Genomic DNA, 23,957 nt, shown 5'->3' on the forward strand with positions numbered 1-23,957 from the left:
CAGGGTGGGCTCTGGGACCACCAGGAACAGACCGGGACCCACCCGGATCCTCCTGCTTGTCCTGGGAGCGGCGATGGCGACAGCGACACCGAGCGCAGGTGGGGGGGGGGGGGGTCCGGGGAGGGATTTTGGGGGTCCGGAGGGGGGCGGAGGAACCCCCACGCTCGGGGGGGCGGAGGGCACCGGGAATCCCGGGGAGGGTCGGGAAGGGGATGGGGGGACCCGGGGGGACACCGGGGGTCGCCCCTGAACGCGCTATTTGCCCTCAGCAAAGCGGGGTCTCCCCCCCCCGCCTTCACGGGGCGTCCCACGGGCGGGGAAATCGGGGGTCGTTGGGTCTGGGGGGTCCCAGGACGCCCCCGGGACCCCCCGGGACCCCCAAATTCCCCCCGCGCCCCCCCACGTGTCATCCCCCGCCCCCCGGGCGTGGCGGCCCCGCCCCCCGGGCCGGGAAGGGCCAATCAGCGCGCGCGGCCCGCCCCGCCCCGCGACGGACGCGGCTCCCATTGGCTGAGCCCAGACTGGCCACCCGTGGGGGCGGGACCTGCGCCAGCCAATGGGAGCGCGGCGCGCGGGGAGGGCGCGCCCGGGTGGGGGCCGGGGGGAAAACTGGGACCCCCAAAATGGGGCTAAAACACCCAAAAATGGCACCGGGACCCTCCGAAACGGGACTGGGAACCCCAAAACCGTGACCGGGACCCCAAAAATGGACTGAAATTCGCCAAAAATGTGACCGGAACCTCCTCAAGCGGGACCAGAACGGCCCCAAGGCGGGTCAAACTCCAACACTGGGCTGGGGTCCTCAAAGCGGTGCTAAAACACGCCAAAATGGGACGAAAATCCCACAAAATGGGACTGGGAGCCCCAAAAATGGAGCGGGATCCCCTAAATGGGACTCCCGGATTAAGACCCCCCCCCCACTCTGGGCTGGGCTCCCCCCGGTGCCCCCCAAGGTCGGGGATGTTTGGGGGGTCCCCGGGGATGTTTTGGGGTCTCTGTGCGAGGAGGAAGCCGAAGGGTCCCTGGGGGGTTTGGGGCGTCTCGGGGGGGGGGGGGGGGGGGGGAGACACGAGGGGTGGGGATTGGGGGTCCTGGGGGGTGTTTTGGGGTTATTTGGGGGTCTCTGACCGGGTTCTCCCCCCCCAGCGCCCCCGCCCTGCCCCCCGGACCAGCTGCGCTGCGGGGACGGCCTCGTGCCTGTCGCGATCCTTCGCCTGCGACGGGGAGCGCGACTGTCCCGACGGGGGGACGAGCTGGGCTGCGCCCCCCCGCCCTCGCCCCGCCCTGCGCCCCCTCCTCCTTCCGCTGTCGCGACGGGAGCTGCGTCCCGCGGCTCTGGCGCTGCGACGGCGACCCCGACTGTCGCGACGGGGAGGACGAGGAGCCCGCGCTGTGCGGGACCCCCGGCCCCCCCGCGCCTGCCCCGCGCTGCAGTTCCCCTGCGGCTCCGGCGAGTGCGTGCACCGGCGCTGGCGCTGCGACGGGACCCCCGACTGTCGCGACAGCTCCGACGAGGAGGGCTGTGTGGTGCGTGCGGGGGGGCCGGGGGGGAACTGGGAGGGGCTGGGGGGACCGGGACACCCTGGGGGGGGCTGGGAGGGGCTGGGGGGGACCGGGACACCTGGGGGGGGGGCTGGGATATCGGGGGGGGTCCCTGCCCCGCTGACCCCTCCGCTCCCCCCAGCCGCCCCCCCGCCGTGTCCCCAGGGCCAGCTCCGCTGTCGCGACGGGCGCTGCATCCCCGGGGCGCGGGCCTGCGACGGGACCCCCGACTGTCGCGACGGCGACGACGAGGAGGAGTGTCCCGACGGTACGGGAGGGCTGGGGAGGTTTGGGGGCATTTGAGGGGGGGGTTAGAGGGATTTGGGGGGGTCTGAGGAGGGTTCGAGGGCATTTGGGGGAGTTCAGGGGGTCTGGGGAGGGAGTTTGGGGTGGCCCCGGGGGGGGTGGGGGGGTCTGGGGGGGTTTTGGGAGGATGTGGGGGAGGTTTAAGGGGATCTGGGGGATGTTTTTGGGGTCTCTCGGTCTCTGACCCCCCCCCGCGCCCCCCAGCCCCGTCGTGCTCCCCCCCGCACCAGTTCCGCTGCCGCTCGGGCGAGTGTATCGCGATAGGGCAGGTCTGCGATGGGCGGCGCCACTGTCGCGACTGGTCGGATGAGCCGCTCAAGGAGTGCGGTGAGGAGGGGCCCCAAACCCCCCGGAGACGCCCCAAATGCCCCCCGGGACCTTCTGAACCCCCCCAGGGCAGCCCCAGCTCCCCTTAGAGCCCCCAACCACCTCGAGCAGCCCAAAGCCCCCCAGGGCCTCCCCAATTCCCTGGAAACCCCCCCCAAAAAATCCCAAATCCTCCCAATACCCCCCAGGACCCCCTTTAACTTCCCCAAATACCTTAAACCCCCCCTCAGACCATCCCAAAACCTCCCCAACCCCCGCTTTTACCCCAGCTCTTCCTCCCCGGGACTTTGGGGGTCTCTGCCCCTCCCGGGGGGGGATTTTGGGGAGTCTGACCCCCCTCGTGTTTCCCAGGGGTGAACGAGTGCCTGGCGGGGGGCGGGGGCTGCTCCCACGGCTGCCGGGACCTGCCCTGGGGCTTCGAGTGTCTGTGCCCCCCCGGCTTCAGCCTGGACCCCGACAGCCAGACGTGCCGCGGTGTGTGACACCCCCAAAACACCCCAAAAATACCCCAACACCCCCCACGGGCCCCCCTCGGGCTCCGAGCCCCCACCAGGACACCACGGGGGAACCCCGACACCCTGAAATCTGCCCCGGGGGGGGACTGAGGGCCCCTAGAGGGAAATGGGGTTCCTGGGGCAGTTTTGGGGGTGTCCCAGGGGGTTTGGGTCGGGGGGGTGGGTCAGGGGATCCCGAGGGGGGTCAAGGGGAATTTGGGGGGCTGGGGGGTTTGGGACTGTCAGGGGTTTGAGGGGCCATATGGGGTTTTGGGGGGCTGGGGAGGGTCCCTGCAGGGGGGTGACTCTGGTGCCCCCCCAGGCCCCCCCGGGACCCTCCTGGTGGGCACCCGGCACCAGGTGCTGGCGCTGGGGGGCCCCGAACCCCGGATCCTGCAGGGGCCCCTCAAACACGTGGCTGCGCTGGACGTCGGCGTCGAGGGGGGGTCCCTGTTCTGGGGGGATCCCAGCGAGGGGCTCATCTACAGGTGAGAGACCCCCCGGGGCCTCCCCAGTGCTTCCCCGTGACCCCCAGCGACCCTCAATCCCCCCCAATGCCTCCCCACGACCCCCAGGGACCCTCAATCCCCCCCAATGCTTCCCCGTGACCCCCAGCGACCCTCAATCCCCCCAATGCACCCAAGTCCCCTCGTGGCCTCCCCATTCCCCCCTCCCGTGACCCCCCCAGTACCTCCCATGACCCACCATGAGCCCCAATCCCTCTCCACTCTCTCTCAACCCTGACCCCCAACTCCCCCCAGCTCCCCCCAGATCCCTCTGTGTCCTCCCAATCCCCCCCCAGTTCCCCCCAATGACTCCAGTGCCCCCCAGAGCCCCCCTGGCCGCGGGCCCAGCGGTGCCCCTGGGGGTGGTCCCGGGCCCGGGGTCCCCGGCCGGGATCGCCCTGGACTGGATCCACGGGCTGCTGTACTGGACCGAGCCCAGCTCCGGCCGCGTGGCCGTGGGCGACTCCGCGGGGACGCGGCACCGGACGCTGCACTGGGACCCCCAGACGCGGCCCTGGGGGGTGGTCGTGGACCCCCTGAACGGGTACGGGGGGATGGGGAGGGGCACGGGGGGCACAGGGGTGACAGGGAGGGGGGCAGAGGGGCTTTGGGGGGCAGAGGGGGTGACAGGGAGGGGGGCAGGGGGCTTTGGGGACAGAGAGGCTTTGGGGACACAGGGGTGACAGGGAGGGGGAACGGGGGGCTTTGGGAGCAGAGAGGCTTTGGGGCAGCAACAATGGCACGGAGTGGGATGGAGGGCGGCTGGGGGGGAGATGGGAACGGGGACACCGGTGGCGCTGGTGACACTGGTGTCCCCCAGGTACCTCTACTGGTCAGACTGGGGTTCCCACCCCCACATCGCCTGGGGGGCTCAGGATGGGGGCCCCCCCAAGCCCCTGGTGACCGAGGACGTGGAGCGGCCCCAGGGGCTGGCCCTGGGTGAGGGTCCCATTCCTGTCCCCAAACCATCCCCATGTTCCCCAGACCCCGCTGACCCCCCCCAGACTCCCCAGTGCCTGTCCTGGCCGTCCCTGTGTCCCCAGCCCTGTGCTCCCCCTGAGCCCCTCAGACCCCCCCGTGCCCCCCTGACGCCCCCCTGACGCCCCCGTGCCCCCCAGACCCCCCAGTGCCCCCCTGACGCCCCCGTGCCCCCCAGACCAGTCCTCCCAGCGCCTGTACTGGACCGACGGCCGCCTCCACACCGTGTCCAGCGTGGCCCTGGACGGGAGTGGCCGCCGGACGCACCTGAGGGACCCCCAGCACCTGGCTCAGCCCCTTGGCCTTGCTGTCTTCCAGGTGAGACCCCCTGGACCCCCACAATGTGCCCCCAACAGCCCTTCCTGTCCCTTCCCCCCCGGCCTTCCCTGTGTCCCCTCGTGTCCCCTCTGACGCCCCCCGTGTCCCCTCCCCAGGACTGGGCCTTCTGGACCGACACCCACCGAGGGTCCCTGGTGGCCGCGCGGCTCCAGGGGGGCTCCCCCGCCCCCCAGGTGGTGGCCAAGGAGCTTTTCAGCCCCGAGGCTGTTGTGGTTCTGCACCCGGGGAGGCAGCCGGCAGGTAAAACCCCCAGAACACCCCCAGAACACCCAAAGTCACCCAAACGACGCAAAAAATGCCCCAAAGATCTCCCTGGGGCTCCAAAAACACCCCGTGGGGCCCCCAGGGACCCCAAATTCCCCCAGGGACCACCCCAGACTCCCCTCACCTGTGCCTCACCCCCAGGCCCCAACCGCTGCGAGGGTCCCGGGGGTCTCTGCTCCTTCCTGTGCCTCCCCTCCCCGGCCCGGGGCCCCGGCTCCCCCCGGTTCAGCTGCACCTGCCCTGATGGGGAGCACCTGGACAGTGACGGACGCACCTGTGTCACAGGTAACCCCCTGAGACCCCTCCATCCCCATGAACCCCCCCCAAATGTTCCTTCCAGACCCACCTGTGCCACAGGTAACCCCTGAGACCTGCCCAGACCCTCCTGAGACCCCTCAACCACCCCCCCAACCCCTCCCTGACACACCTGTGAAACAGGTACCCCTGAGAACCCCCCAAAACATTCCCCCAAACCCCTCCCCAGGTTTACCTGTGCCGAGGTGACCTCCTCTCTATCCCTCCAGAAGCCCCCAGGACGGCCGAGCCCATCACCCAGAACTTCAGCAGGGAGGGAAATGCCTCGACAGGTAATGGCCGCGCTCCCTGGCCACGCCCCCCTGGCCACGCCTCCTGGCCACGCCTCCTGGCCACGCCCCCTGGCCACACCTGAACACTCCTGTCCCCACAGGTGACCTCGGCAGGACCAGGGGGCCCGGGCGGGCCCGGCCGGGGATGGTGGCCCTCTGGGTCGTGCTGCCCCTCGGTACGGCCTTGGCTGGGCGAGGAGGGGTCAGAATTTCGGGGGCCTGGGGGAAAATGCAAGGGGTCCCAATCTGGGTGCCCGGGAGGGGGGTCTGGGGGGGCAGGGGAATGGATGGGGGGGCAAGAATAGGGATCCCAAAGGTGGAGGGGGGAGTTTCGAAGCAGAGGTGCCAAAAATGGAGGGTTGGGGGGGGGGGGGGGAAATGGGGCGGAGGCGAAATTTTGGAGGAGCTCGGATGGGGGTGGGGGGGTCCCAAAGGGGGGGGTCCCTGCCCTGCAGTTCCTGCCCGCGGCCACCAGGGGGCGCCAGGGGTTGGGGCCCCGATTTTGGAAGTGAATTAAGTCCCAGATTTTGGGGGTGAATTACCAGATTTTGGAGGAGGGGGGTGTCCCGGTTTTGGGGACCCCCGTGACCACCCCCCTCCCTGTGCCCCCAGGGCTGGTGCTGGGCCTGGGGGCTGCGGCCAGGGCGCTGTGGCGGGAATGGCGCCGGCGCAACACCAAGAGCATCAGCTTCACCAACGCCACCTTCCGGAAAGGGCTGGGGAACCCTCTGGATGGGGGGGGGCTCGGGGACCCCCTGGTGAGTGAAACGGGGGGGCTTGGGGAGCCCTGGGGAGCCCTGGGGACAGCCCGGATGGGGCAGGGGGTGTGGGGGAGCCCCTGGTGAGTGAAACAGGGGGGCTTGGGGAGCCCTGGGGAGCTTTGGGGACAACCCGGATTGGGCAGGGGGTATCAGGACCCCCAGGTGAGTGAAGGGGGGGCTGGGGGTGCCCTGGGGACAGCCCGGATGGGGCAGGGGGTGTGGGGGACCCCCTGGTGAGAGGGGACTCTGGGGCAGGAGCGGGGTCAGGGACAGCCCCCCTGACCCCCCTTTCCTCCCCCAGCGGCCGCTGACGTCAGAGGAGGATGAGCCCTGAGGATCTGGGGGAGCCAAGGCCCCCCCCGAGCCCCCGGGAGCTGCAGGACTGAGAGCAGGGCTCGGGGAGGCCACACCTGGGAGCAGCCGTGTGCATGTAGACACACCTGGACGGACACCTGGATGCACCTGGGCACAGCTGGGAATGGCTGTGCACACAGACAGGGCTGGAGACACACCTGGAAACCGCCAGGCACACCCGGACATGGCTGTGCACACCCGGCTATGGCTGCAGACACACGTGTGCACACCTGGACAGGGCTGTGCACACCCGGCTATGGCTGCAGACACACGTGTGCACACCTGGACAGGGCTGTGCACACCCGGACACGGCTGCAGACACACCTGTGCACACCTGGACAGGGCTGTGCACACCCGGACACGGCTGCAGACACACCTGTGCACACCTGGACAGGGCTGTGCACACCCAGCGATGGCTGCAGACACACCTGGACTCACCTGTGCAGAGCTGTCCCTACCTCAAGTGACCCCTGGGGCAGTTTGGGTTGGTTTTTTTTTACCAAAATACTGTGAATTCCCCCCAGACTGAGGCCCTGGGCAGTGGGTGGAGCCGAGGTGGCCCCGCCCCTCTCCTCCCCTGGCAATAAAGTTTTATTTATTGATCTCTGAGACTGGACTGGGTGAACCGGAAAGGGCGGGAAGCGCTGGGGCGGGGCCCGGGGAAACCTCCACGCACGCGATTGGTCCAGAGCACAATCCTCGTCCCCGCCCCTGCAGCACGGTCGTTGATTGGTCGCCGTTTCCCTCCAAAATCGCCGCTCAATACTCATTGGGCATTGTGCGCACAGAGACGCACGCTATTAACTAGGTGAACTGCCAATCACGCCCCACACCCGTCCCTGGCTGTGATTGGCCACCCCGTGTCCCGCCGCCCATTGATTACCGCGTCTCTAATTCTAAGGGCGCTCCGCCCCTCCCTCTGCCCACGCTCCATTGGCTGCACTCACCGTTAATCAAATGCATCTTTCAATCGCTGTGCGGCGTGGGTGGGAGGTGAGCGCACTGCACGCTACTGGTCCTGGCCAACGTCATTCACTCTTCGCCCCGCCGTTTCCGTGATTTCCTCTTCCTCGACCAATCACGGCGTCTCGCGGGGCTGCCCAGGCGCAGCGCGCAGCACGATTGGCTGCGCATCCCGCAGTCCGGCCCACGCACGGCAACCAGTCCACGCGTTTCCACTGGCCCACCCGGCTGCCACTCACACCACACGGCTCAATCGCGGCGCGCTGGCGCCTTCCCGTCTCCTATTGGTCGCCGAGCGCTGCCCGCAGCTGCTGAGCGGCCGAAAGATCCGTCACTCAGGGCTCCTCCGCACGGCGATTGGTCGCCTGGCGCCGGTGCGGGCGGGCCTTCCCGCCGCGCTCCCAGCGTGCCCCGCGCGGCCCGAGGCGAGCGCGGCCCGTGCCCGTCGCCGCCTCCGCCATGTCCGAGTTCGGCCCCGCGCCGCCCCCGCCCCCCCAGCCCGGGGCCGCCCCCGCCGCCCCCCCCTCGGCCGGGCCCGGTGGGGGCCCGGGGGGCGGCGGCGGAGGCGGCGGCGGCGGCGGGACGGGGCGCAAGGACGCGTTCGCCGACGCGGTGCAGCGCGCGCGGCAGGTGAGGGGCGCGGCGGGGCGGCGGGAAGCGGCGGGAGGGGCCGGGGACCCCCCGCGACCCTCCCCGGGGCGCCGCGACCCCGCCCCCACGTTCCCGGTAAGGCTCCGCCCCCCACGGGGGTCGCGGGAGGGGAGGCGGCCCCTCCCCCACCCCCGGGACCCCCCCCCCACACGGTTTTCCCCCCGTTCCGCCCCCCCCGCGCCGCAGTCAAACCCCGCATCCCGCCCCGGGTGTTTTCCCCCGGTTCCGGGAGGTCCTGGCGCCGTAATTACGGTAGTTACGGTACTTTACCGTAATTCCCCCCAGCCCCGGCGCCTCCCCCGCTCTCATTCACCTTTTGGCGCCACAATTGCGGTAATTACCGTAATTAACACCCTAATTAACGGCCGGGCGCTCCGGGGGGGCTCAGCTGGCCCCTGCCCCCCCAATTCGGGGGTCCCGCGTTCGCCGGGGTTCGGGGGGGGATTTGGGAAAACTCCCAAAATTTGTCACTCGGGGCGGGCTTTGGGGGAGCCCCTCGGCCTGGGGAGGTTTTGGGGAGTCCTGGAGGGTTCAAACGGGGCTTTGGCGGGTCTCGGTCTCGGGGGGGCCTTTCCGGGGGGTTTCTCGGTGTTTCTCCCCCTCCCAGAGATTTTGGGGCGGTTCTGGAGCCCTCCTGCCTGTCCCGGGGTATTGGGGGGTCTCTATTTTGGGATGACCCCCCCGGGCGTTTTGGGAGGTTCTCGGGGAGTTCTCCCGGGGGTTGGATGTCCCTGGGGGGGGGTTCGGGGCACCTGCGGGGCTTGGGGATCCTCTGGGTGGTTTTGGGGGTTCCTTGAGAGGTTTTGGGGGTCTCGGCGTGACTTTGACGGGGATCATTTTTCGGGGTAATTTTTGGGGAGGTTTTGGAGCATCTCGGGGTGTTATGGGACCTCCTGTATGAGGGTGTTTGGGGGTCCCGCGGGGTGGGGGTTTTGGGGGTCATGGTGGGTTTTGAAGCTCCCCAGGACCCTCAGCCCCCCCAGATCTGCGGTGACCCCCCTCCCCTCCCCTGCCCCCCCAGATCGCGGCCAAGATCGGGGGGGACGCGGCGCCCCCGGTGCCCAACAACAACCCGCCCCCCCCCGACTTCGGGAGCTTCGGGGGGCAGAAACGGCAGCTGGAGGATGGCGGTAAGGGGGGCTCGGGACCCCCAGCCCCGGGGAGAGCCCCGCAGACCGCGGGGGAACCCCAAAACCTCGGTAGGGGGTCCCTAACACCACATCATTCCCCCACCCCGCAGACCAGCCCGAGAGCAAGAAACTGGCGGCACAGGGGGAAGGTGAGGGGGGTTTGGGGGTCCCCGGGGTGGGTTGGGGGGTCTCGGGGGGGAGTGGGGGGGGATTTGGGCATCAGGACGTTTTGGGGGGGGCTCTTGTAGCACCAGTTGTCCCCAGGAGGGGGCGCTGTGGGATGTCCCGGGGGCAGTTTGGGGGTCCACAAGGGGCGTTTGGGGGTCCCAGGGCTGTCTGGGGTGGCCAAAGGGAATCTCGGGTGTCCTGAAGGGGTTTTAGGAGGTCCTGGAGGAGGTTTGAGGGGGTTAAGCGGGTCCAGGGGGAGGTCGGGGATTCTGGGGGAGTTTTGGGGTGCCCAGGGCAGGTTTCAGGGGTCTGGAGGTGCTTCTTTGGGGTGGTTTGGGGGATTCCAGACAGGTTTGGGGGCCGGGAGAGGTTGGGGGGGCGAGGAGGGGAGGTTGGGGGGTCTCTGGGGGAAGTTGGGGCCCCCCCAAATCGGGGGGACCCCCACAGACAGGTCAGGTTCCCCCCTCAGCACTGCCGGCACCGATGGGGCCCATCCACCCCCCACCCAGGTATGGGGGTCCAGGGGGCACGGAGGGTGTTGGGGGGTGGGGGGTGGTCTTTGGGGGTCCTGAGGGGAGTTTGTTGTGGGTCGGGGAGGTGGGGGAGGGTTCTGGGGGGGTCCTCAGGATTTGGGGGTTTTTTAGGGGAGCACTGAAGGTTTTGGAGGGAGGTATTTGGGAGGGGGGGGTTGAAGGTTTTGGTGACGTTTATGGGGTCTGGAGATGTCCTTGGGGAGTTGGGGGGGGCGTTGGTGGGTCTCGGGGGGTCTTGGGATGCTCGTGGAGCGTTTTGGGTCCACATGACCCCCCGGTGCCCCCCAGGACAACGGTGACGGAGGAGTACCGGGTCCCCGACGGGATGGTCGGCCTCAGTGAGTCTGGGGGCTCTGGGAGGGGGCTCCGGTGGTCCCAGGGGGTCGGGGACCTCCCGGAGAGCCTCGGGGACGTCCCCAAACCCCTCTGCTCTGTCTCTGCAGTCATTGGCCGCGGGGGGGAGCAGATCAATAAGATCCAGCAGGATTCGGGGTGCAAAGTGCAGATCTCCCCAGGTACGGGCGGCTGAGGCCCCAAAACCTCCCTGGGCCCCCCAGATTGTGGGGGACACCCCCAAACTGGGGGGGACCCCACTGAGCCCCCCGTGCCCCCCCAGACAGCGGCGGGTTGCCGGAGCGCAGCGTGTCCCTGACGGGGTCCCCGGAGTCTGTGCAGTGAGTAACCCGGAAATCCCCCCGGGAACCCCAAAATACCCCTGGGAACCCCAAAACCGTCCCAGAACCCCCTTAGGGACCCCCAGAATAATCCTTGAGGACTCAGAGTATCCTTAGGGAGTCTCAGACCCACCCCAAGACTCCCGAAATCTCCCTGGGACCCCAAACTGCCCCCTGGATCTCCCCTGCACCCCCTCAGAGACCTCCCAAATCCCCCCCAGAGACCCCCCAAATTCCACTCGGGTCTCCCCAAACCTTTCCAACCCCACAGATGATCCCCTAACACCAACCCCCCCAAATCCCAGGGTGACTCCAAACCCTCCCAAGTCTCCCCAGATCCCCCCAGTGACCCCCCACCCCTCTCCAGGAAGGCGAAGGCGCTGCTGGACGACATCGTGTCCCGGGGCAGGGGGGGCCCCCCCGGACCCTTCCCCGACGCCACCAACGGCCAGAACGGCACCGTCCAGGAGCTGATGATCCCGGCAGGAAAAGCGGGATTGGTCATCGGGAAGGGTGGGGAGACCATCAAACAGCTCCAGGTGCCCCCAGAAATCCCTCGGGGGGTGGGGGGGGCTTGGGGGAGATTTGGGAGGGGTTTTGAGTCACCGAGGGGAGTTTGGGGGTCTCTGATTATCCCTGTGGGGTTGGGAAGGGGGGGGAAGAGCATTGAGCAGCTCCAGGAACCCCAAAAGTGCCCTGGGGGGTCCCTGGGGGGGTTTTTGGAGGGAGTCAGCGCTGAGGGGTCCCGGTGCCCCCCAGGAACGGGCAGGGGTGAAGATGATCCTGATCCAAGACGGTTCCCAAAACACCAACGTGGACAAACCCCTGCGGATCATCGGGGAGCCCTACAAGGTGCAGGTGAGGAGGAGGCCCCAAATCCCACCTCGAAACGACCCCAGGCTCACCTGAAACGACCCCAAACTGACCCCCCAAACCCCCCGTTTGACCCCAGCAAGCCTGTGAGATGGTGCTGGACATCCTTCGGGAGCGCGACCAGGGCGGGTTCGGGGACCGCTCCGACTACGGCGCCCGCCTGGGCGGGGGCATCGACGTGAGTGTGCCCCCAGACCCCCTTTCTCACACAGAAATCCCCTTTTTTCGCTTCAAAATCTCAAGTGTTTCACCCCAGAAAACCCCGTTTGTCAAACCAGACCACCCCATATTTCACCCCAGGTATTCCCCCCTTTTCGTGTGACTTTTCACAGACACTCCAACCCAAGCCTTTATTTTTCACTCTCTAAAAATCTAATTTTTTTGATCAAGTTTGTCATTCTTCATTGCTAAACTCACATATTTTTCGAAGAAGTCCTGTTTTTCCGTTTAAAATATTTCAGCTTTCAGTCAAAAATCAGTCTTTACTTTTGGATTTTAAAATTTTCAATAAAAAATTCTTGCTTTCCAGTCAAAAAAAAAAATCTCCTTCTTCAACAACGAAAAATCCCAGTTTCAAGGCAAAAGTTCTTATTTTCACCCTAAAACTCACATTCTCTTATCCGAAACCCACGATTTTTTACTCAAAAAAAAAAAAAAAAAAAAAAAAAAAAAAAAAAAACCCAAACAACACAAACCCTTCTCCACCCCCTTTTTTCTGAGGGGGGTCAGGACCCTCAGATCCCCCCACCCTCTCCCAGGTGCCGGTGCCGCGACACTCGGTCGGGGTCGTCATCGGCCGCAGCGGGGAGATGATCAAGAAGATCCAAAACGATGCCGGGGTGCGGATCCAGTTCAAGCAAGGTTTGGGGAGCCCCTTCCTGCCCCGAGAAAGACCCCTCCCCATTAAACCAGGGGTGTGGAGACCCCTCCCCATGACACACACCCCCCTCCCCAAACCCCACAGACGACGGGACGGGACCGGAGAAAATCGCCCACATCATGGGACCCCCCGAGCGCTGTGAACACGCAGCCAGGATCATCAACGACCTGCTGCAGAGCCTGCGGGTATTTGGGGAGGGGGCTCTGGGGAGGGGGGATCGTCAATGAACTGCTGCAGAGCCTGCGGGTATTTGAGGAGGGGGCTTTGGGGCCTGCGGGTACTTGGGGAGGGGGCTCTGGGGAGGGGGAGTCATGAACAACCTGCTGCAGGGCCTGCGGGTATTTGGGGAGGGGGCTCTGGGGAGAGGGAATCCTCAACAAACTGCTGTGGAGCCTGTGGGTATTTGGGGAGGCGGCTCTGGGGAGGGGGGGATCATCAACAACCTGCTGCAGAGCCTGCGGGTATTTGGGGAGGGGGCTTTGGGGCCTGTGGGTGTTTGGGGAGGGGGCTTTGGGGAGGGGGAATCCTCAACAAACTGCTGCAGAGCCTGCGGGTATTTGGGGAGGGGGGATCATCAATGAAGTGCTGCAGAGCCTGTGGGTATTTGAGGAGGGGGCTGCACCTTGTGCAACAGGAGCTGTTCCAGGGGGAGGTCGGGAGTGGTTTTTGGGGTGGGGGCGTTATTTTGGGGAGGAGTCAGGACCTGTTTCAGAGCAGGGATGTTTTTTGGGGCGTGTCCCCCCCGTTCTGGGGGTTCTGACTCTCCCTCCCCGCAGAGTGGCCCCCCAGGACCCCCCGGGCCGGGGCTGCCGCCGGGGGGGCGCGGCCGGGGCCGGGGCCAGGGCAGCTGGGGCCCCCCCGGGGGGGAGATGACCTTCTCCATCCCCACCCACAAGTGCGGGCTCGTCATCGGCAGAGGTGAGGGGAGGGGACCCCCCGAATCCCAAATCCAATCCCCCCCAATCCCCCTCCCAGTTCATCCCTGGCTCCCAAAATCCCCACAAACACCCCCAAAATCCCTCCCTGGACTCCCCAGACGTCTCTCTAAACCCTTCCAGTTCTTCTCTGAACCCCTTTAACTTCCCTAGATCCTCCCCCCAATTTCTGCAAAGAGACCTGAGACCCCCCTCAACCCACCCATAAGCCCCCCAAATGTCCTCCTTAATCTCCAGACTCCCCACAGGACCACCACATGATCCCCCTCCCCAAAAAAGCCTTTTCTCCTCCTTTATATGGGGGATGCTCATTGAGAGGGAGGTTGGGGGTCCACACAGGGGGGTTTGGGGTTCTCCAGGGAAGGTTTTGCTGGTCCCAGGGGCTCCCAAGGGGACTGTGGGGTTTTGGGGCGCCCCCTCTGACCGCGGGGGATTTTGGGGTGCAGGGGGGGAGAACGTCAAGGCCATCAACCAGCAGACGGGGGCGTTTGTGGAGATCTCGCGGCAGCTCCCCCCCAACGGGGACCCCAACTTCAAACTGTTCGTGATCCGCGGCACCCCCCAGCAGATCGACCACGCCAAGCAGCTCATTGAGGAGAAAATCGAGGTGAGGGCGCCCTAAGAAACGTGTCCAGGGGAGCTCAAAATTCCCCCAAATCCCCCAAAAAGACCAAAAACCCAAAACCCCCCAGAGCTCTCGGTGTCGCCCTCCAGTGGGGACGCGCGGCGTTGCAGGCTGCCCCAACCCTGCACCCCAAATCTTGCTGAGGGACCCCAGAGCCCTCCGGGGGTCCCCCAAACCTCCCCTGATCCCTCTTTTCCCCACCCAGGGCCCCCTGTGCCCTGTCGGCCCCGGTCCCGGCCCTGGGGGTCCCCCTGGCCCTGCCGGCCCCATGGGCCCCTTCAACCCCGGACCCTTCAACCAGGGTCCCCCTGGAGCCCCCCCGCAGTGAGTACCGGCCTTTTTTGGGGGGTTCTCGGGGTCCCCCCCAAATCGGACCCCCCCTAACCCTCCTTTTCTGCAGCCCGGGGGGGCCTCCCCCCCACCAGTACCCCCCCCAGGGCTGGGGCAACACGTACCCCCAGTGGCAGCCGCCAGCCCCCCACGACCCCAGTGAGTACCGCGACCCCCCGGGGCTTTGTGGGGGCACCTGCGTTTTGGGGGGGCCTCCCAAGGGTTTGGGGAACCTCCCTGGGGCCTCCCAACTGGATTTTGGGGGTTTGGGGGGGTGAAGTGGGGGTAAATGTCAATAGTGTGTGGGATGGGACTCCTTCGTTTTGGGGGTGGTCTGGGGTTTTGAGGGGTGATCACAGATTTCAGGGGTCCCCCCTGTGTTTGGGGTTCTCCCCCTGACTCACACTGGGAGTTTTGGGCCCCTCCAGTGGGATTTTGGGGTGATGTCAGACCCCAAGCGGTGACACCATTTGGGTTATGGGGGGGGGGTCTGCGAGTTTGGGGCTCCTTCCCTGAATTCGGGGACCCCTCCCCACCTCACCCTGGGCCTTTTGAGTGTTGGGGCCTCCCCATCCAAGGGGTGGCAATGTCAGATCCCACCCCCACCGCGCCCCCCGATTTGGGGGTATCCTGTATTTATGGGGAGGGGTCCCAAAATCGGGACCACCCTCCCCCCAGCGGGTCTGGGGGCTCCCCCGGCTGACACTGGTGGTTGTGGGGCCCCCTCCAGGCAAGGCGCCCGCCCCGGACCCCAACGCGGCCTGGGCCGCCTACTACTCGCACTACTACCAGCAGCCCCCCGGGCCGGTGCCCGCGCAGCCCCCGCCCGCCGCGCCCCCCGTGCAGGGGGAGCCCCCCCAGCCGCCCCCCACCGGCCAGGCCGACTACACCAAGGCCTGGGAGGAGTACTACAAGAAACTAGGTGGGCACCCCGGGGTGGGCGGGGGGGGATTGGGAGGGTCCAGGAGCCTCCAGACCCCCCTGGGGCTCCCCAGAATCCACCCGGGACTCCCCAAAACCCACCCAGGACTCCCCAGAATCCACCCAGGACTCCCCAAACTCCCCCTGGGACTCCCCAAAGTCCACCCGGGACTCCCCAAAGTCCACCCAGGACTCCCCAAGACCCACCCAGGACTCCCCATGTCTCTGGTGGGGGTGGGCGGGGGGGCTGAAGGAGTTCCCCAGCAGGTCCTGGCCCCCAAAAGCCCCCAGGACCCACAGACCTCCCCTTGAGGACCCTCCAAACCTTAGAGGAGCCGAACTGTTCACAGAGACCCCTGAACCCACCCCAGGGACCTTCCTGACTTCCCCTGGGGACCCCAGACCTGCCCCTGGGGACCCCAAACCTGCTCCTCTGATCCCCCCAGCCCAAGGTGCCCCCGGGGACCCCAAACCTGCCCCTGGGGACCCCAAACGTGCTTCTGGGGACCCCAGACCTGCTCCTGGGGACCCCAAACCTGCTCCTCTGATCCCCCCAGCCCAAGGTGCCCCTGGGGACCCCAGACCTGCTCCTGGGGACCCCAGACCTGCCCCTCTGTCCCCTGTTCCCTCCTCGGGAGCCCCTAAACCCCCTGCAGACCCCCCTGACCCCCCCGTGCCCCCCAGGCCAGCAGCCACAGCAGCCGGGGGCCCCCCCGCAGCAGGATTACACCAAGGCCTGGGAGGAATACTACAAGAAACAAGGTAAATCCCCCCCAAAAATCCCACCTGGGGCTGGGGGGGGTCTCTGGGGGCGTCCCCCTGCCCTGACCGTCCCCACCCTGTCCCCACAGCGGCCCAGGTGGCCTCGGGGGGTGGTCCCGGGGCCCCCCCCGGCCCCCAGCCCGACTACAGCGCGGCCTGGGCCGAGTATTACCGGCAGCAAGCGGCGTACTACGGGCAGACCCCCGGGGGGGCCGGGCCCGCGCCGCCCCCCGCGCAGCAGGGACAGCAGGTATGGCTGCTCTGGGACCCCCAAAACTACCCTGGGACCCCCAAACCTGACCCCTGGGACCTCCAAACCTCACCCCAAGGGACCCCCAAACCTCACCCCAGAACCCCCAGACCTACTCCAGGACCCCCAAACCCACCCCGGGACCCCCAAACCTGCCCTGGGACCCCCAAACCCACCCTGGGACCCCCAAACCTACCCCAAGGGAGCCCCAGACCTACCCGGGACCCCCAAACCTCCTCCCTGGGACCCCCAAAACTACCCTAAGGGAGCCCCAAACCTCACCCGGGACCCCCAGACTTCACCTAGGACCCCCAGACCTCATCCCCGGGACCCCCAAACCTACCTCAAGAGAGCCCCAGACCTACCCCTTGGGACCCCCAAACCCTCCCCAGGACCTCCAAAACTACCCCTGGGACCCCTAAACCTCACCCGGGACCCCCAATCCCACCCGGGACCCCCAGACCCACCCCAAGGGAGCCCCAGAATCCCCCCGAGGGGCTCTGGGGTGCCCCCCACCCACCCTGTTTCCCCCCGCAGGCTCAGTGACCCCACCGTGCCCCCCCGTCTGTGACCCCCTTTTGTTTTGGGCGAGCGGCCGCGGCCGGAGGGGGCGAGCGGCCCCCCACGACCCCCCAGAACCCCCCTGGAGGGAGGTCTCCCCCCTCCCCCAGCCCCTTTCCCCCCCCCAAGCCCCCCCCGGAGCCGCTCGAACATTCCTGGGAGCCGCTGGGGACCCCCCGAACAGCCCTGGGGACCCGAGAATCCCCCTGGGACCCCCACCCACCTGGGGACCCCCAGCTTCCCCCCCGAGACCCCTCAATCCCCCCGTGGGGACCCCCAGACGCCCCCGGGGAGCCCCAGACTCGCCCCAGGGCCCTCAAATCCCCCTTGGGGACCCCCCAAGACCCCCCCAAGCCCCTCTGCGCCCCCCCCGAGCCCCCCGGGGGTCCCCAAATCCCCCCCCCCGAGGGGTCCCCGGGCCCCCCCGGCCGCCCCCGCCCCCGCCGTGTCCGTGTCGTTCCGGAGCGTCTGGAAAACTCCGACCACCGAAGGCTCAAAGTTTTTACTTTTTACCGCTTGTTTTTAACTTCACAAATAAACGGAACAAAAACCACTCTGGATTTCTGATGAATTGAGGACGGATGGGGAAAAGGGGGGGGGGGGGGGGAAGAAAACATTGTGGGGGGAATTAGAGGTGGGGAAAAAAAATGGTGTGTTGTGGGGCTTGCTGGCGTGAGAAACGTGCTTTCGGGGATGAAAGCCGCAGGCTTTGGGGCGCAGAACGGAGATTTGAAATAAAAACTGGGGATTTGGGGCCTGGACCGTCGCGGTTGCCATGGTGACGCATCGGCGGGTCCGGGCGGAACTTCCGGTCACGTGACGGCGAGTTTCCGGTTCCGGCGGGACGCGGAGCCGAGCGGGCGGTGGGAACGGGGGGGCCCGGGGGGGGGTTCCGGGGGTCCTGGGGGTCCCTGGGAGGGTCCGGGATGGTCCTGTGGGACTGGGGAGGGGCCTGAGCAGAGCCCGGGGGGTTTGGGGGGTCCTGGGGGTCCCTGGGAGGGTCCTGGGGGACCGGGGAGGGGCCTGAGGAGGGTCCGGGGCGGGTTGGGGGTCCCTGTGAGGGTCTCGGATGGTCCTGGGGGACTTGGGAGGGGCCTGAGGAAGGCCCAGTGCGGGTTGGGGGTCCTGGGGGACCCTGTGAGGGTCTTGGGTGGTCCTGGGGGACTGGAGAGGGCCCGGGGGAATTCGGGGGGTCCTGGGGGGCCCTGTGAGGGTCCTGGAAGGTCCTGGGGGACCGGGGAGGGGCCTGAGGAGGGCCCGGGGGGTTTGGGGGTGCCGGTTTTGGGGGTTCCCAGCCACTGACCACCCCCCCCCTCTCGCCCTCAGGACCCCCTGAGCCGGGCCCGGGGCCGCGCCCCCTCCCGCCCCCGCCATGGCCGCGCTGGTGAGTGGGGGGCTCCCAAACCCCCTCCCCGGGACCCCCCAAACCTACTCAGGGACCCTCTTGGGGAGCCCCAACCCCACAAAAAACCTCCTGGGGATCCCTTGGGTGTCTCCAAATGCCCGTGGGACCCCCAGAGCCCCTCGGGGACTCCCCCAAACGCCCTCAGTGTCCCCATGGACCCCCCAAACCCCCCCCCCCAACTTGTCCCGCAGGGCAGCAGCTCCCAGGTGGTCACCGAGTATGTGGTCAGGGTGCCCAAGTGAGTGGGGAGATCTGGGGGGGCTCGGGGGGTTTGGGGGGACTCGGGAAGGGTGTGGGGGGGCTCGGGAAGGGTCTGGGGATGCCCAGGGGGAAATAGGGGCGATTCAGGGGGGTTGGAGGTGTCAGATTTGGGGGGTTCTCAGCTGCTTTGGGAGGGTCTCAGGTGTTTTGACCATCTCGGGGTGGGGGGATTTGGGAGGTTTGAGGTGGTTTTGGGCTTTCAGGGGAGGTTTGGGGGGGTCTCAGATGGTTTGGGGGGGTTAGGGTGGCTCAGGGGTTGTTCTGGGGGTCTCTGGGGTCGTCAGGGGGGGATCTGAGGGGTCTTTCCTGCACCCCCCCAGGAACACCCCAAAGCGCTACAACATCATGGCCTTCAACAGCGCCGACAGGGTGACCCTGAGCACCTGGGCACAGGTGAGGGGGGTGAGGGGGTCCTGGGCCCATTCCCTCCCCTCCAGCTGGAAGGGTCTGGGTTGGGAACGGTGACATTTGGAGTCCAGGGTCGGTCCCAGGTGGGATTTTGGGGCCACAGGGGCTGGGAGCCTTGGGCTTTGGGGTCAGGGTCAATCCCAATCCACGTCCAGGTGGGGTTTGGGGCTGCAGGGGCTGCCTGGGTCAGTCCCGGGTGGGTTTTGGGGCCACAGGGTCTGTGAGCCCGGGGCTTTGGGGCCAAGATCCATCCTAATCTGGGTCCAGGCTCGCATGGAGCGGGACATGAGCAACAAGAGGATCTACGCCGAGGAGGAGCTGCCCGAGTCCGGCGCCGGCAGCGAGTTCCACCGCAAGCTGCGCGAGGAGGCGCGGAGGAAAAAATACGGGATCGTCCTGCGGGAATTCCGGGCCGAGGACCAGCCCTGGCTGCTGCGGGTCAACGGGAAAACCGGCAGGAAGTGAGAGGGGAGGGCGGGGTTGGGGTTTGGGGTGGGAAAGGGGATGAAATGGGAAAAGGAATGGGGGGTTTGGGGGAGTTCTGGGGGGTTTGGGGAGTTCTGGGGGGTTTGGGGAGTTCTGGGGGATTTGGGGGGTTTGGGGGAGTTCTGGGGGCTTTGGGGATGCTGATCCCCCCCTCTCGCAGGTTCCGGGGGGTGAAGAAGGGCGGGGTGACAGAAAACGCCTCCTACTACGTGTTCACCCAGTGCCCCGACGGCGCCTTCGAGGCCTTCCCGGTCAGGAACTGGTACAACTTCACCCCCCTGGCCCGGCACCGCACCCTGACGGCTGAGGAGGCCGAGGAGGAGTGGGAGAGGTGACCCCAAACCCCGGGCAGGGACCCCAGAACTATAGGGGACACTGGAAATTCCTTCCCAGACACCCTAAATCCCCTCCAGGGTCCCCCAGATTCTCTCCCAGCCCCCCCAGATCCCCTTCTAGACCCTCCAGAGCCCCCACAAATCTCCTCCAAGGCTGCTCAAATGACCCCAGATACTCTCCCAGACCCCCAAATCCCTTTGAAATCCCTTCAAATCCCCTAAATCCACTGTCTGGGCCTCTCAAAGCCCCCCCAGATATCCTCCCACACACCCCAAAGTCTTGTCCAGCCCCCCCAAATCCCCTCCCAGCCCCACTGAACCCCCTCAACTCCCCCCAGGAGGAACAAGGTGCTGAACCACTTCAGCATCATGCAGCAGCGGCGCCTGCGGGACCAGGACGAGGAGGAGGAGGAGAAGGACAAGGGGAGGAAGGCCCCGGGCAAGGGCGGGGGGCTGCGGATCCACGACCTGGAGGAGGATCTGGAGCTCAGCTCTGAGGAGAGCGAGGGCAGCGAGGCTGAGGGTGAGAGGGAAAATCCCCAAAATCCCACAGAATCCTTCTCAAAACGCCCCCAAATCCTCCTCACGTCCCTCCAAAATCCCCCCAGATCCACCCAAAATATCCCTGTTTCGAGAAAAGTGAGGCCAGGGCTGAGGAGGGAAGCCCCAAAATCTACTTAAAACTCCACCCAAGTCCTCCCTAAAGCCCACAAATCCTCTAAACTCCCCCAAATCCTCTCCCAAATCCCCCCCAAATCCCCCTGAAAGCCCCCCAATGCCTGGGATTCCCAGGGGAGAAGGCAGCCAGGCCAAAGGCCGCGGGGGCACACCCCAAGAGGAAGAGGAGGAAGGGCAGGAAGGGCTCTGAGGACGAAGCCCTCGAGGACAGCGACGACGGCGACTTCGAGGGCCAGGAGGTGGATTACATGTCCGACGGCTCCAGGTGGGACTGGGGGCGTTTCGGGGGGTCCCTGGAGGAGTTTTGGGGGGACTCAGGGGATTTTGGGACTGCCTGGGGAGGTCTGAGGGTCCCTGAAGGGGGTTTCTGCATGGGTTTGGGAGGATTTTGGGGACCACAGTGAAGGTTTGTGGCTCCCTGGGGGGTCTTTGGGATATTTTTGGGTCACTGGAAGGGTTTAATGTGACTGGAGATGGGTGGGGAGCCCAGAACCCCACCCAGGGTCCCCCAATTCCCCCCAAGCCCCTCCTGACCTCCCCATTTCTCTCCTGCCCTGCAGCAGCTCCGGCGAGGAAGAGCCTGGCAAAGCCAAAGCGCCCAAGGAGGAGGAGGAAGGCCCGAAAGGTGGGGTTGGGGAGGGGGTTGGGACCCTGCTCATAGTTTCCGAGGGGTTTGTGGGGGGATTTCTGGGGTCCAGGACTCTCAGCATCCCCCCCGCAACAAAGGCATCGACGAGGCGAGCGAGAGCAGCGAGGAGAGCGAGGAGGAGAAGGCGGAGGAGAAGGAGGAAGAGGAGGAGGGAAAAGCGACCCCCACCCCCCAGGAGAAGAAGAAAAAGAGAGGTAAGACCCTCCCTCAACATTCCCCCCCCCCATCAGGAACTGGGGGAAAACCCCCCAGGAAATTGTGTTTATGGCACCGTGAACCCCCCAGAGAGCAGCGACGAGTCGCAGACGTCGGAGGAGAGCGACATCGACAGCGAGACGTCCTCGGCGCTGTTCATGGCGGTGAGGGGGCCCGGGGGTCCTGGGGGGGCCTCGGGGAGGTTTGGGGGGTCCTGGGGGTCCTGGGGGGGCCTCAGGGAGGTCTGGGAGGGTCCTGGGGGGGCCCGGGGAGGTCTGGGGGGGTCCTGGGGGGCCTTGGGGAGGTCTGGGGGGGTCCTGGGGGGGCCTCGGGGAAGTTTGAGGGGATCCTGGGGGGGCCTTGGGGGTCTCACAGGGGAGCTGGACACCCCCTGACCTTCCCCTGTTTCTCTCCCCCCGCAGAAGAAGAAGACCCCCCCCAAGCGGGAGCGCAGGGCCTCGGGCAGCAGCTCCAGGGGGGGCTCCCGGCCCGGGACCCCCACGGACTCGGGGGGCACCGGGGGGACCCTCCGGGCTGCGGCTGCCAGGCTGGAGCAAGGTGGGGGTTCTGGGGGGTTTGGAGGGGGTTCAGGGGAGTTGGGGGGAGTCTGGGGGGGATATTGGGAGGGCTGGGGCAAAGCTGGGGGTCCAGGGAAGGGTTTTGTAGGGCTGGGGGACACTGAAGGGGGTCCAGGAGTGTCAGGGGGGATTGGGAGGGTATTGAGGGGTCTCGGGATGAATTTTTGAGGGGCTGGGGGACACTCGGGGAGGGGTCACAGGGACATTATGGAGTGGGGGCAATTCCCAGCGCCCTCCTGGGGGCCCCTCAGAGCCCTCCTGACCTCCTTGTCTCCCCCAGGCCGCCGGGCACCCCTGGGGGGCTCAGAGCCCCCTCCCCAGAAGCGGCTGAAGGCAGAGCCGGGGCCCCCCTCGGGCAAATCCACGCCCCAGCCCCACTCCGGGAAGTCGACCCCGAGCAGCGGGTGAGTCTGGGGGCTTCGGGGGCTGTGGGACCGTGGCCCTGCTGCCCCCCCCGGCCCCGCTGACCCCCCGGCCCCGCAGGGAGGTGCAGCTGACGGAGGAGGCCGTGCGCCGGTACCTGTCCCGCAAGCCCATGACCACCAAGGACCTGCTGAAGAAGTTCCAGACGAAGCGCACGGGGCTGAGCAGCGACGCCACCGTCAACGCCCTGGCCCAGCTGCTCAAGCGCCTCGACCCCGAGCGAAAACTCATTGCAGACAAGATGCACTTCTTCCTCAAGGAGTAGGGACCCCCCTCTAGAGCCACGGGAGCCCCCCGGAGCCACGGGAACCCCCAAACCCACAGAGACCCTCCCCAAACCCACAGAGACCCACCCCACCCACCCCAAACCCACAGGGACCCTCCCCAAATCCACAGAGACCCTCCCCAAACCCACAGAGACCCTCCCCAAACCCGCAGGGATCCCCCAGTGCCGCCCCAAGTTCCTTTAGAGGCAGCTCCAGGACAGGCACCCCAAAAATCCAGCAGGATCCCCCCCCCCAAATCCCACAGGATCCCCCCACCGGGATCCCTGGGCCCATCTCACACCCACCACTCCTCCAGACCCCCCTTTCCCCCCAACCCGCCCTCTCCTCCTGCCCCCCCATCTCTCCCAAATTCCCCTGAACAAACTCACTGCTCCCCTGCCCCCTCCCCAGGAATTTGGGGGGGCCTGGAATTTTCCTGGGCTGGGGCAGGGAAGAGACTCTCCCCCCTCACCCTCCGTGTCTTTTTTTGGGTCAGAATTGGGATGTTTTGCTATTTTTAGGCTTTTTTTTCCTCTGCTTTGTGCCAGGCCCACACACCCCACAGCGCTGGAATGTTCTACTCCTCCGGGGGGGCTTTGGGCTCCCCTCAAGTGAATCCCCCCCATGGCCCCCCTTCCTTTAGGGGTAGGGGAAATTCCCTCCCTCCCCTAGGGGGTTTAACCCCAGAACAGCCCTGTGGGGCTGAGGGGGGCAGTCATTTGGGGTGGGGGGCAGTTATTTAGGGGGCAGGAGCTCCTGGGGGGATGGATTGAGACCCCCAACTCCCCCTGGAGTTTTTCTGGTGGGGGGTCTCCATCACACCCCCAGAGCTTGGGGGTCCCAGGGGTTTCAATTCCCCCTTGTATTGGGGAGGGGTCTCCACTATCCAAATGTCACCCCCAAACCCCTGGGTGGGGGTGTGGGGGGGTCTCACATCACCCAGTTCTGGGGGTGATGGGACCCCCCCACTAAAGATCCCACCCCCCAGATTTCCCCTCCCAGGGGGTGTCAGTGCCCCCCCAAACCCCCTTGGGGAGCTCAGGGTTAACCCCCTCCCCCTTCCCCAAGCCCCTCCCTCCCCGCACCCCATAAATCCCCCTGGGCCGCGCTTTGTGTGGGGTGGGGGGCTCAGCATGGCCAGGCCGGGGCTCTCTCGGTCCTTCCTCCTCCTCCTCCTCCTCCTCCTCCTCTTCCTCCTCGGGCCCTGCCGCGCCCCCCCCGCGCCCCCCAGCCCCCCGTGCGGGCTCCGCAGCGTCTCAGTGGGGGTGGGGGCGCTGGGGCTGGGGTACCCCTCCCCCGAGACCGTGGTGTTCCGCTACTGCGGGGGGGGCTGCCCCGCGCCCCCCACCCTGCACGGGCTGGCGCTGGGGGCCGTGCTGGGCCCGGGGGGCGCCGGGGGTGGGGGGCCCTGCTGCCGCCCCACCCGCTACGAGGACGTGGCTTTCCTGGACTCGGGGCTGCGCTGGCAGCGGCTGCCGCGGCTCTCGGCGGGGGCCTGCGCCTGCCTGGGGTGAGCCCCCCGGAGCCCCCCCAAATAACCCCCTGAGGGCCCCCAAATA

At 66.9% G+C, this 23,957-nt stretch overlaps 3 protein-coding genes and 1 long non-coding RNA gene across 5 annotated transcripts; all 4 read left to right on the plus strand.

Moving 5' to 3' along the window:
• LOC310921712 (low-density lipoprotein receptor-related protein 8-like) lies at positions 1 to 2,796 on the plus strand. Its single transcript, XM_083881928.1, is given in 6 exon segments — positions 1 to 98; positions 1,147 to 1,190; positions 1,192 to 1,531; positions 1,685 to 1,810; positions 2,053 to 2,175; positions 2,527 to 2,796. Coding segments are annotated over 6 exon segments (789 nt in total). The 5' UTR covers positions 1 to 73; the 3' UTR covers positions 2,658 to 2,796.
• A 3,164-nt stretch (positions 2,797 to 5,960) lies between these two features.
• On the plus strand, positions 5,961 to 7,060 carry LOC310921778. Its single transcript, XR_014592207.1, has 2 exons — positions 5,961 to 6,101; positions 6,406 to 7,060. It is a non-coding gene; the product is annotated as an uncharacterized lncRNA (long non-coding RNA).
• Positions 7,061 to 7,880: 820 nt separating this feature from the next.
• KHSRP (KH-type splicing regulatory protein) lies at positions 7,881 to 16,797 on the plus strand (the record flags this gene model as incomplete). Its single annotated transcript, XM_083881934.1, has 20 exons — positions 7,881 to 8,051; positions 9,094 to 9,202; positions 9,313 to 9,351; positions 9,840 to 9,879; positions 10,192 to 10,241; positions 10,347 to 10,418; positions 10,520 to 10,577; positions 10,945 to 11,116; positions 11,337 to 11,435; positions 11,530 to 11,628; positions 12,209 to 12,311; positions 12,415 to 12,515; positions 13,107 to 13,248; positions 13,712 to 13,872; positions 14,096 to 14,214; positions 14,291 to 14,379; positions 14,951 to 15,142; positions 15,826 to 15,903; positions 15,993 to 16,153; positions 16,691 to 16,797. The coding sequence occupies 20 exons, from the start codon at positions 7,881 to 7,883 to the stop codon at positions 16,697 to 16,699; spliced, it is 2,064 nt and encodes a 687-aa protein (XP_083738060.1). The 3' UTR covers positions 16,700 to 16,797.
• Positions 16,798 to 17,560: 763 nt separating this feature from the next.
• GTF2F1 (general transcription factor IIF subunit 1) lies at positions 17,561 to 23,648 on the plus strand. 2 transcript variants are annotated; one of them, XM_083881848.1, is made up of 14 exons: positions 17,561 to 17,577; positions 18,041 to 18,098; positions 18,311 to 18,357; positions 18,701 to 18,773; positions 19,056 to 19,249; positions 19,435 to 19,605; positions 19,948 to 20,132; positions 20,402 to 20,552; positions 20,851 to 20,912; positions 21,014 to 21,130; positions 21,222 to 21,295; positions 21,554 to 21,689; positions 21,990 to 22,113; positions 22,193 to 23,648. In XM_083881848.1, exons 2-14 carry the CDS (start codon positions 18,087 to 18,089, stop codon positions 22,395 to 22,397), a joined length of 1,551 nt encoding a protein of 516 aa, XP_083737974.1. In that variant the 5' UTR covers positions 17,561 to 17,577; positions 18,041 to 18,086; the 3' UTR covers positions 22,398 to 23,648. The 2 variants fall into 2 exon arrangements, with proteins under 2 accessions (XP_083737974.1, XP_083737973.1); XM_083881847.1 differs by lacking the exon at positions 17,561 to 17,577 and having other exon boundaries at positions 20,848 to 20,912; positions 22,193 to 23,644.
• The last annotated feature ends 309 nt before the right edge of the window (positions 23,649 to 23,957 follow it).

The sequence above is a fragment of the Zosterops lateralis genome, assembly GCF_965231275.1.
Source record: "Zosterops lateralis genome assembly, chromosome: 36".
NCBI classification, from domain to species: Eukaryota; Metazoa; Chordata; class Aves; order Passeriformes; family Zosteropidae; genus Zosterops; species Zosterops lateralis.

Bases quoted from the DNA above. Each gene is read 5' to 3' on its own strand.
- GTF2F1 (XM_083881847.1), top strand. The intron at 20,133-20,401 runs GTGAGAGGGAAA...TGGGATTCCCAG, and splicing joins CGAGGGCAGCGAGGCTGAGG to GGGAGAAGGCAGCCAGGCCA. The intron at 20,553-20,847 runs GTGGGACTGGGG...CCTGCCCTGCAG, and splicing joins TACATGTCCGACGGCTCCAG to CAGCTCCGGCGAGGAAGAGC.